Here is a 12948-nt window from a genome sequence, read left to right on the forward strand (position 1 = left end):
GGAATAGCTTGCATTTCCTTTTGTGTCATTTTACATCTGTTCCCCAGCATTTGCTGACATTATTATAAATCACAGAACAGACACATAAAAAAGTAAAAAGTAAAGCATAATCCAGTCAATTATTCATGCAATCTCCGACTGTTCACTCAGAACAGGGCTGGGATTTTTATTTTGTTGTGTAGCACAGGTAGTCAACAAATGTAGAAGGTCTGAGGATATGTGGGAACAGGAGATGTTCCCACATTTGACATTTCCCTGGTAAAACATTTCCCCATTTTTTGCCCCTCATAATATGGTATATAAATTCTGTTTCCCGGTTAAACGTTTAGATTTATCACATCCTGAAGTAGATATTTACACATTTTTAAGAATGTCTGATTTAAACACAGTTTTTTACCTAGTCACTTTATGTCAGCGTTCTCTATTGATTGGATCCTCCCCCTTTTAGGGAAAATTTAAAGCTACTTCAGGAGATATCCTTTGGCATTTGGATAAATAATATTTAAAAAATTGGACAAATAAAAGTTTGTAAAATTCACACTTCTCGATAAGAAATTCTTTAAACAACTGATTATATTCTTTACACAGTAGAGAACTATCATTGTCCAATTTTAGAATAATTTTTGATGTAATTTATAATCAGTTTTTTTTAAATTTCAACATTCACAGACAAAATCTATGTGGCTAGCAGCAAAATCACATTATAATGAAGGAATTCTTTTCTTTCTTATTTTTTCTAATTTTTCAGTTAGGGGAGGTGTCTAGCTGGCATATTACAACATAGTGATTAACAACATCTCTACGTTGTCATGTGGTGGTAGAGTTAACATAGCTGTTTTGTGGCAGATCGGTCTTCATAAATACATTTATACACCGCAACAACCATTTTTTTTATTTTTGTTTTTAATGATGTCTTTCGGTCTACGTGATATTTTACGGGCTAGCGTAAGAACATGGGACAAAGCCTAAAAGCTAATGTGTCCAACTATAAGCCTAAGGTATGTAGCATACTATCGTATCACATTATACATTCACCCTCACATAATTAATCAGAGCAGCATGTGGCAATATGAGGACAAAGGGAAGGGAAAATTGAAGTTAACATCTCAGTCCATCACAGGAGGGGATGTGAAAGAAAAAACATCACTGTACCGCAGTGTTACACATCAGCAAGTGTTCCCATTAACTGGTGAACATACATAGGCTGGATTTGTTAACGGTTTCAAATAAAGGTGGCAGAGCTTATGCCACCTTTATGTTGAGTTGGATGTAATATAACATTCATTTAATCAGGTATTCTCATTGATTAAACTGATAAAGGTTTATATATAGGCGAGTGGCAGAGAAGGGAAAGATTCCCATGGTAACGACTTGAAGGTTTTCAGTCCCTCTTATTAAACAATGATCTCTGGCAGATGTGAGGCATCCTGTTTGTTGATGAACAAATCCATTGGCCAAGCACATATATCACTGGTCAAAAATATAAATGTCCTCTTGTGTGATTGTTTGCTTAATACTACATATTGATCAGCAGTTGATTAACCAAATTCAAAAATAGAATATGAAAGCTAGAATACAACTCAAAAAGTCTTGATTTCAAAATTCTGCTGAAAATTTTTTCTACGAAGTGAACTTCAGAGAGGAGGCGCTGACTGAGTCTGAGACGCAGATATGCCGGATACATGCTGTGTTCATGAACATAAATGTTCTCCGGTTCAATGTTTTATGTCTGGCGACAAATTAGCAGCATGAAAAACGACGCATCACTGCAGCCTTTGCATCACATTGGAGCCAGTTATCTGTTGCAGGGGGTCAACTCCCTCCTCCTCTGTGACTGGTTATGCTTGAGTACCATAGATTATATAGAAAGATGAACACTACCAATCTGGACAGTAGCGAATATGGGGAAGGAGCCGCTCTGGTGAGGTTCTGTTGATGCACATGCTCGACCAATTGCATTTCAGTCACGATCTTTCACTTAATTTGTATTATAGCTAATTAAAGCCAAACTTACAAGAGCTACAGAGACCCTCACTTTTGTGGAGTTGTCTTTCAACCATGTTTATATACAGTGGAAGTGGATTTTAATGCTTTTACAAGTTGGCAAATCGTAATTACCAAAATGGGACAATAACAAGGCAACAACCACCGTGCCTAAAATGTCCTTGTTTGAAACCATGAATAAAAACAGCTGCCTATACTGCTGTCAGTCAAAGTGATGAGAAGTGTTGAAGGCTCACTAAAGTTGTTGACATTAAGAACAAAACAATGACCGGCAGAAGTAAAAAATGCTACACAGAGCTGAGTGGACCCGAAGAGTCGTAGGACCATTCACATCACACCCAGTCATTTCCGTCACTGTTAATATTAGGTTAGATCTGATTAGGCCCAATTCAACTGCGATATTGATCCTTGAATAATAAAAATGTTTTGTGAAGGTTGAAGCTGTCAAACTTACGACATCAGTCTTATTTTCGTGGGTTTCGGTTACTGAAGGGGAGAATAAATAACGGTTCAGTTGGTCGAACATAAACACTGCTATGGGAAAAATAATCGACGTTTGCCAGAACTTGCAAGACATCATAGCTAATTTAAAGAATGATTAAACAAGTCCAGCGCAGACATATTTATTTTGTGTCATTTTTTTTTCCAGATGAGCTGTTCCCAAAGTAAATTTTTAATCTACCATGGCCTTTTTAAATGCAAAAGGCAGAACTAAATAACATGATTTTGAACCTCACTATTTGTACTTTATACAGCATGTGAAATATGTTGATAAGACAAATTCAGAAAAATCAGATTCGAGTTGCACTTGTATGTCCTCCACTGTGAACACTTAAATGAGGAACTAACATTGTGATGATAAGATGATGAATCATGTATACGGAGTGCTGTTGTGAGAAGAACGTTTTTTGTTTTTTTTTGCTTTCTCGCATGTAGGTGGTCCTTGACATGACATTTGGAGGTGGCGGTCATACCAAAGCGATTCTGAACACGGTTCCTGAAGTCACAGTCCTGGCCTTAGACCGAGATCCTACAGCAAATTCTCTGGCCCAGCAGTTGGCCACGGAACACTCGTAAGTGATTTAATGAAAAATATCAGCCAGACCAAACACAAGTTAAAGCTACAAGCTGCCAAGACAGATGTTTATCATATATCATGGCTCATGTTTAACCGTAAGTTTTCACTGTCACAGTTGACAGCTTGGCCATTTTGAGCAGTGTTTATAATGCAGTCATTATTTCTCAAAACATACTGTCGGTGTGATATAGTATTGCATCTCGCTGTGTTTCTCCCACTTCTTACCTGGTCCCAATCAAATGCTGCTCACTAAGATACAGTCCCTGAGTTTCACCATCCAATCAGATCCATTCCTCCTTCTTAACTTAAAGCTTTTCTCCCCCCCACGCAAAGCTGGTGGGCTCGGCATGTCATTTGTCAGAGTAAGGGCCCACGCCTGCAGTGTGAGGGAGATGCTGCCTCCCACGGAGGATCTATAAGATATGGGGGGGCAGAGAGAAGCCTAGAGAAGTTAGAAAATTGAGAGAGAGAGAGAACAGGGAGACATGAGGACACAATGCCAGGGTGTGAGGGAGTGTGTGTGTACGTGCATGTGTGTACGAGCAAGGCGCGGGAGGATGAAAATGAGATGTTCCTAAGACCATGGCGTGGGAAGGAATCCTTTTACGTAGATTCTGGGGAAACCTCTCTCAAGGGAATCTGCCAGAGAAATGTGCCTGTGAGCAGGGAATGACAATTAAAAGAGAGAGAATGAGAACACTGTATTCTGTCAGCAGCAATATACCCCTGCTGTAAACTCTTCCACGCCTACTCGTGATGCAAGTTGAGAGAAGCCCGAGAAATCCAGCAATTAACCAATATTATTGGAAGCCTGAGTAAAAGACCCTGTCAGCCCACGCAGTGCATCCACACAACAGGGTTAGAGGATTTTCTCTCTCTTCTCTACTCCCATGTCTTGAGGAAAGTATAACCTTCTCTCTGCAAACTGTGGAGTGTGAGTGTGAATCTGAACCCAGTTTTAATGCGCATTATACTTAAAAGCAATCACTTATGAAAGTGACCCTCTGTTCCTTAATGATATTCACCAATGTCTTCAAGGGAATCTTTCTCCTGCGTGTTTAGCCTCGCTATTCTCTGCCTTTCGACACTCTTGTTGTTGCTATGACTTCCCTGCTCTTGACGCACCGCAGCAGTTGTGCCCACAATAACTGTTGTAAATATGAAAAGGCACCAAGAATAATTGGAAAGTCAAGTCAGGCAGACATTGGTTTTACACGTGTGCATGCACGGGTCACACCGACAGATTTAGTATAAGAAATTATATGAACTGTTTTGCAATGTACTCTGCACTTTGTTGGATATAGTAGATGTGAAAACTTTGGCACATAAAGCTAAGTTATAATTTACATCTGTATATTGTATGTCTCCATTTTCCCTTCGGCTTATTTAATAATCGACAGTTTGTCTATCTTAAGGCTGTAACTATTTTTGAATTAAAATGTTTATTCTTTAATAATTTTTTTTGAACAATGCAAGAAGTGTGCTCGTGTAGTTTATAAAATAATACTTTCATTTAAAGACCCCTTTTTAAGCAATAAACACAAAGTGCTCTCCAGTGGTGAGAAAATTGAAAGCAGAGTTAACACAAATGGAAAGCTTGATAAATCAGGTTGGTCCAAAAATGCTGCTTAGGTTCATGAAATGAACTCTGCACTTTGTCCGGATATTTTCTGGAGGGGCTGTATGTGATAAGGTTTTCTTGAAGTGCTCCCCCAATTTGTAGGGCAGGATTTCCACCACTACCCCCTGTAACTTCGTTTTAGTGGGGCAAGATAAGCCTCGGAAACAAGGGGTTGGGAGAAGGGGTGAAATGGGATTGAGCCTTCGAGTAGCAGACTAATGGTTAAATAATTATAAGATGCCGAAACACACTCAGACGGGATTTAGTTACGCAACAGTTGCAGCTCACATTACAATACACAATACACCAGCATAATGCATTTGTGTGTGTGTGTGATAGATATTATTACAACTACCCACTTGTACGACACACAAGACAGCCATTCCCTCTCATAACCAGCTGATTAATAACCTCAATCAATCGAACAGACTTCATAGACAACATGTCGATTTCCATTTTGGGAAATGTGCCTCACCTGCGGCATAACATTTCCTAAGTGTTGAGGAACAAGCTTTCGAATCAGCCCTTTGAATGAAGATGATAACTGTAAACTGGGGAACCAGTGGGAAAGCATTTAACAAATATTGATGGCTTTTCTTGGAGACGTTGGTGAAGCCACCAACGAGAGAGCAGCCATTTAGTCACATTCACCCATTTCCTTTAGCTTTATTACTGAATATATAAGTCACAAGGAGTGTTTTGTATTAGACTTTCTGAGGTCAACTGAGGTAGAACCAATTGAACTCCTGAACAAAACGCATCATAAAGACCAACCTGTGTGTTTGTACTGTGTGTGTGTTTTTTTTCTTTTTCTTTTTTTTCTTCACGGGACTGTAGATATTTTCATCACCGCTCCCCTGCTGAAAGCAATCAATCAGCATCTTGTCTTAGGCTTCAGTGACGCAGGTAAAGGAACTGAGCAGGTCAACACAAGGGAATATTCCAGGCTTGATATGTGAAGAGGCAGCATCATGTTGAATGAGCATGCACTCAAACTGAGGCTGCTGTGGAGGTTCTTGATGTCCCCACCGAGTGTGCTCTTATTCCAGACGGACAAGTTCATGCCAGGGCACATTCAGTGTGAGGATATATATAAAGGCGTAGCAGAATGTAATGTTATGGGCAAATGTGAATTCTATTTTATGTTTTATGCTAAAATTGATTAAAATATCGTCATCTTCGAACAAGGTGACCTGGAATTATTTCCGGTTAAAAGACTTCTCACTTTTTGTCGACATGTCTTACATTATTTCATGAGGACACTCAAAGTGTAAATTTGGTGAGTTAATAACAACTTGTAGTTTTGAGGCTTTTAAGACTTATTGTATTTGTTAAGTGCTTTGGCAGGTTTAAAGGAGGCTGTAGTCTCAGGGGGAATCTTTATGCACCATCAAATTGTCGGATATCCTTCCTCTTTCCTGGTATCTAACAATTGATAACATGCTTATGTGTTTCCAGTCAACACGTTCACAACAACAGGGAAATGTAAATGGAAAAATAATGTACAGATTCTGCTGTAAAATGCATAGTTTATTTTTGTATGTTTATTTTTTATTTTTTTGCCGCACAACACCACTGGCATCGGCCTGTATCGTCAAAAGATCTAAAAAAGAGAGAAAACCTTTTATGGTGTCTTCAATCTGTTGGCATCTCTTTTTCAACTTCCAGTTTTGCGTCCATCATTTTAGAAATGTCATCAACACGTCCATTTTATCGTTTTTTTTCGGTCATTTTCCTGCTGTAATCTCACATGGACTCGTTTGATTATCATATTGACATTTTGCTCGGGTGCTTGCAGAAAAATGTCCATAGCAACTCCTCCGGACATTTGTGATCTCACGTACAGCCCCTCTGGAAACTGTCAGGAAAATGTCTGAACTTCGCCGCATTTCTGGAAGCAGCATCTGTGTACTTTGGAACAACAGACACTATCCCCTTTAGTCGTATATACAAAACAAGAGCAAGAGAGATATATTTCAGACCATATGACAGAAGTGAAATGCACTAATCCGTAGAACAAAACATGAAAATACCAGGAACGTGATTTAAACAAGACTCTCTGTTTGTTCAGACAGGATACAACAGGAGTTCCGAGGCAGCTCGGCTGCATACAAAGCAGAGTGGAAAGACACAGTTAGACACAAATTTGCATGAGGCCGTGCCACCTGACACAAATACATGTACCTGCAATTCGGAAAGGTCTCAACACGAAAAACGACTTGTTCTTTTAATGGATCATCGTTCAGACGAGAAGAAAGTTTAGGAAATAACAGAACTCAAGTGTAGTGTGGAGTTTGAAGATCTTTAAGAACCTGGGCTTGAACACAAAAACACATTCACTCCCCCTCTGCGTGTGTGTTTTTAACTAGTTTACAACTGTCGTCTGTATAGCAGTTTCAGACAGGACCTCTGGAGGATGACTGAAAAATTGGGTTGGGATTTGGTGAGTCCTGCGGAAAATGTCCTGTGTTTTCCTCACATCAGCTCCTTCAGATATTCTGTTGACTTTTTCATTGGGGCCTGGATGGATAGGGTCTTCAGAAAGTCTGCCAGCTCTGATTGGGTAATTTCCACTCACATACACATTCCCCAATGGAGAATGTCCGAGGGATCTCTGGAGTTCACTGCATGTCTGAAAGCAGCTTAAGGTATATTGGCTATAAAAATGTCAAGGTCTTTATGGATAAAAACACCTTGATAGTAAGTTTTCAGCTGAGGATGTGTGAAATACCATTGTTGTGTATTGGGTTAAAAACATATTCAATGAAAGTTCTTTATTTATTTGTAACTTGTTAATGGCACTTTACAGGAAAATTCAGGAATCCCCAAACTGCTTACTTGTTCTCTAGAGGGGAGAATACATGTCCAAGTCTCGAATATCATGGTAATTTAAAGGGAATAGCTAATTTGATATCAAACCACCCTTGTCCTGGACTTGTGTTGGTGACACCTGCTTGTAACATTATCACAGATATTTCACATGCTCTGTAATTAAAGATAAAGGCTGTCAGACTGTCTTTGTGTGAAATGCCAGAATAACAGAAATTTGCATCATGTCAATGTTGTGGGGTGCTACAACTATAAATAGTGCAGATCTCTTAAGCAATTATGAGCCCACACTTGGACCTCAGTACATACACCACTGAAACTTGTCCTCTTTAATAATATACGACCTTACATAAGGCATTTATATCTCCAACTCTGTGTCTAAGCCACATAAAGAAGTTAATAATTTAGAAATGTTATGTAACTGTTTTGCATATTTTTAAATACTTCTGTGGCTTACAAAAAACACGTTGTAAAGGACGTTGCAGTGCGTAGTGGAAGGTACGTCCATCACCTGCGTGTGGGCGGTCGCAGACTTGAGTTTTTTATTTCTAAGTAATTAAAAAGTAGATTCCACTTGTGAAAAAACATTCCAATATAACAGGAATGCAGCCGCGATAGCACTTTCATTAATGATACAAACTTGTGTGACTGTAAAGGGAGAAAACAAACCGCCTTCGAATTGTTATTGCAGTATGGTTGTGCGGTGGTGAGCACTGTTCCCTCATAAGATTACTGGTTCCAAATGAATTGTCTGGGGTCTTTCTCTGAGGAGTTTGCATGTTTTCCTGTGTTTGGGTGGGTTTTCTCCAGGTACTCCTGCTTCCTCCAATAGTCCAGTCTGTCTTTTGGCTCAGGGATACGCTGGCGACCTGTCCAGGGGGTACTCCTCCTCTTGCCCTCTGTTAGCTGGAATAGGCTCCAGCTCCCCCCACAACCAGAATAAGGCAGAAGGTTGTGTTAGACAGAGATGTTTTCAGCTTTTCCCATTCATGCATAAACAATGTGCAGGGTTGATGATATAGAGTAGAAATATTTAACATAAACTCTGTCCATATCAGTCTGAAGCTAACTCAAACTCCCAGCACTCAACCCTCTTATACCAGTTAGGATGCTGGCTGGCCCTGAAAGCACCACAAAGACGTGGCCTGTGTGCAGTTGCACAGAGAAGGATCCCTTCATAGACTAGCTCACATTCTTTCTGCTCCTCAAGACAAATAGCATTACAGAGTCAGGTTTAGTTATAACGTTTATACTCGAGCATTGGAAAGCTCCTGGTTAAGTTAGCTGCCAACATCCACCAGTCAGCAGAGCTCTGCCCCTACTCTCCTCTCCCCGTCTTCAGTCTCTGCCTCTGCTGACATCTCCAGTCACCACCAGATGAGGCACTCATTCAGTGTAGGTGGATTAGTATTAGCTGTTGGTTACAATTTCCTCTGTTTTAAGAGGCATTAGGCTCCTATTAGAATCCAATGTGGCTAAAATGTTCAAAAATTATATAATAAAAAGATATTAACTCTCACCAAAAAGTTTATATTGCAACTTTGAACAATAAAGAGAAAAATAGAAATTTGGGATGATGGCCAGAGTGCTGTTGAGCGAGGGGTTGTGCATGAGATGGGAGAGAAAAACAAAGCCTTTACTACAGATTTTGCAACAAATTAATCACTGCACATGATGGTGGAAAAGAACAGCAAAGCAGTGAAAGGCCCTGGCTGTGTGGGCGAGGTGCTCCCTTGCCATTTTGTCTTCTGTGGGTTTTGAAATGGAGGACCTGACAATTTGTGTTCTCCCCTGAATACCCCCAGTGACGCTTGAGGAAGGTGGAGTCATGAAACTTAAAACAGACAAGCTTTAAATTTAGTTAACTTTCAGAGAAGTGCTGGAGCCAATCCCAGTTGATATTGGGCTAGAAACAGGATACACCCTGGAAAGGTAACAAGCGTGTCATTGGGCCAACTGACAGAGGCAAACAACCATTTATCCTCCCAGTCATACCTATGATCGATTTAGAGTCTCCAATTGACCTAACCTCAGTCTGCATGTCTTTGGACATTGGACGCTTTAGTGCCATGAGAAAACCGAAGCAAACAGGGAAAGACCCTCGAGATCACAGTCATGTCAGCATATCCCTCAGAGGTCATGACCACCAGAGCAAGACTTCCCTTTTGGGCATTTATTGAATAGTTCTCGGCAATACACAATAGCAATAATTATTGCAATGTAATTTTCCTCAACAGCATTATATTGTATTTTGGAAGAACAGTGAAGTATTATAAGGTCTAAGATTATTATCGATTTAAAGAAGAGTTTAAACTTCACTATTGATATTGATAGACAATTTTTATTTCTATAAAATGTATGGCCATATTGCCCAGCCCAAACATTGAGTCCTTTAAACATACATCCTTAATTTTTAAAACTGATTAAAAATAGAGGTTATATACAACTTGTGCTGCCTATCTCTTGCAGAGGGTTATCATTTAGAGATGTCATTCCGACATGTTTGGCCTCATAACTTGACTGGATACCTTTTTTCATACCTTGGAACCACATGGGCGGAGACAGCTGCAGAAGAACCTCTGCACATAGTCTATAGATGGCAACTCCACTTGCTGTCTTCTGCCATCATCTTTGCTCACACAATGTTAAAAGGTCACATGAAATATTCATGAATGTGGCTAGAGGGTCTCACTACTCTCGCATGAGGAAGTGACTGAGTACATAGCTCTGTCACAGGCAAGCAAGGATCACAATAGGCTATCTAAGACGTCTTGCTGGCTTCCATCGAAATACTTGATTTTTTTTTAAAAGGACGACTGGGAAGCTTCTCATCCTACTAAGAGATTTCCTTTGGATTGAATGTCTTTAGAATAAAACATTAGGTTAAAAATGTCCTTGATTGTCAGATGTTGAGTGTTTTTTCTAGACAGTGTTTGATGCTGAGAACAAAAAATATAGAAAGGATTCAGCATTTCCTATGCACAGACGACTTACCATTCCCATTCAGTAGTATCTGTGACCTAAAGATGGAGAACGTGAAGGAGCAGAGCTTCCCCCGCCCTCATTACTGAAGTCTCGTGGCACGCACTAAGGTGCCCTTGACCACGGCACCCAACCCCCAAACCGTTCCAGTGGAGATTAGACTGTGATTGCACAAAGCCGCCTACAGGATGTTCACTGGCTCCTATTAATTTACCAGGAAATAAAGCAGTATTTTTTTCTTCTCGAACTTAATTTAAAACATGTGAGAAGATGACAAAATCAAACTGATCAAATCAATCATGCATATACTTGTTAGTAAACAAGAATAGCACATAGTTACATAATATCGATTAGATAAATATATACTAATATATTTGTCTTTCAGTTCAATTGTTTGGTTTATGTGATTGGTTTAAAAAAAATCCATGGGTTTTCTCTGACATATTGTTATTTATCAGAATTTATAAAATATTATGAATGTTTTATTCTACATCTTTACAAAAAAGATGTAGGTGTTACTCAGGGAACCGTACTTGGTCCTCTACGCTTCCTACTGCACAAGAATGATTAACTATTCATAAGGGCATCGTGTAAGTGTTCATGTTAACTCTTAAATCTGATAAGACAACAATATCTTGTATGTTTATGGTTGAACTGTAAATATTAAGACTCAATTACATGTCTTTGTTATCCAGGTTCCATTGTAACATCGTAGGACACATATATAACAGTCAGAGTCAGGTCAGGACACATCTCAAGATTCATACATTAATGACAAAAATCCTGCCGTCTGCCAGCAGTTTTAATCTCTTTTCGTTACAGAACGCATTGAACAGTAATACTTAGTAGAACAATAAACTGTAAAATGTTCTGAAACTCTGTCCCTGGACTGACGCACGTGTCGCTTTATCACAGTGTAAAGAGAAGGGAGCTGCTTTGAATTATAAACTACACAACTCCCTTCTGTATTATTTCTATCAAGGAATAATCCAGCAAAGCTTGTGTTGTAACCAGAGCAGCACAAAGTGACTCAACTCGCCATCACTGAATATAATAAGGCGTTAAGATGTTTTTTGGTGAATATGGAAGAAAATTCACCGCAATATTAGAAATAACAATAATCCTCCTCTTAACAATATATATATCCATTCAGAGTCAAATTTTTTGACTTTATATGTACTTATATGTATTTTCACTATTATAATCAATTATCACAGCTATTTTGTATTTGTAAGAAATATTATGTCATTAATTTTCTGTTCATTTTCATTTTGGTCTTATGTCTCATCCAAACTGTCCAAACCCTCTATTGTTATTTTCCTCTATTTATGTTATTCCCAAAAAATTAAGAAGTTGACCAAAGTTAGATATCTTTCTATCTTATATATTCTCTTTTTCTTTCTAGTTTCTAACCTTATTCACCTCGCTTTCTGAAGGTATTTTCGACAATGAGCTGAATAAAAAAACATTTTTACAGTTTTTTTCTCAGCAAAATATTAAAGACTTCCAATGACGAATTGCATTCATATGAGGCCTGTATTTTCACAGCCATTGTGCAACACCCATTGATATACAAATGTTTATTTGTGCTGTGTTCCTTTCTCTAATCCTTTCTCCAGTGGTCGTGTGAAACCATTGCTTGGCCGATTCAGTGAGCTTGAGGTCCTGCTGTCAAATACGAACATTCAGCCAGGCACCATTGATGCTGTCCTGTTGGATGCTGGCTGCTCCTCCATGCAAATGGACCAGGCAGAGAGAGGCTTCTCCCTCAGCAAAGATGGGCCCTTGGATATGAGGATGGATGGAGAGAGGTAGGTTTGGAGGGGCTGGGTAGCCAGAGTCAAACTGTACCAGCACCCATTGAGCACTAATGTCAAAGTGCAGTTAATAAAAAGGGGGAGTGACTAGGGTAAATATCTAACTAAACCAGTTGTAGTGCCATTTGTAATGTTCTTTTCTAATAATAATTTAACATATATATATATATATAACGGGGCAAACTCCTTTTATTTCCTTATTTTAAGACATATTGAAATACACTGCTCTCTCTCAGAATTATTAATGCTGTAAAAATACATTAAAATTAATGAATAAAATAATTTAATTATCCCATGAATAATTGCAGGATTGTAACTGACTCTAACACCCGATTGTGGACATGTTATTTACATTCATTTCTTCCTCTGATGTTTATTAAGCCTTTGTGAATATCTGTGTGTGTGTTTGTGTGTCTGTGTGTCTGTGTGTGTGTAATTTAATAATTCCTGTTTTCAGAAATATAGACAGATAATTTTCCTTTGTCAGCATTCTGTGCGAAGAAACCATTTAAGATAACTCACTTATGAGCGTTTGCACAAGCTGCATTTCTCTTTTCATTCCCTCATATTGGATCTATTCATAACTGTCAAACATAAAGGTTTTCGGCTGTATCGCA

General features: G+C 38.9%; 1 protein-coding gene across 4 annotated transcripts in view; it reads left to right on the forward strand.

Moving 5' to 3' along the window:
* Nucleotides 1-12948, forward strand: part of mettl15 (methyltransferase 15, mitochondrial 12S rRNA N4-cytidine) — a 56675-nt gene that overhangs the window by 18806 nt on the left and 24921 nt on the right. For all 4 annotated transcript variants that reach the window (XM_062383029.1, XM_062383105.1, XM_062382867.1 and 1 more), the window contains exons 3-4: nt 2941-3077; nt 12134-12325. In XM_062383029.1, the coding sequence (XP_062239013.1) occupies nt 2941-3077; nt 12134-12325 (329 nt within the window). The remainder of the gene's footprint in view (nt 1-2940; nt 3078-12133; nt 12326-12948) is intronic.

Source organism: Platichthys flesus, chromosome 1 (genome assembly GCF_949316205.1).
Source record: "Platichthys flesus chromosome 1, fPlaFle2.1, whole genome shotgun sequence".
NCBI classification, from domain to species: Eukaryota; Metazoa; Chordata; class Actinopteri; order Pleuronectiformes; family Pleuronectidae; genus Platichthys; species Platichthys flesus.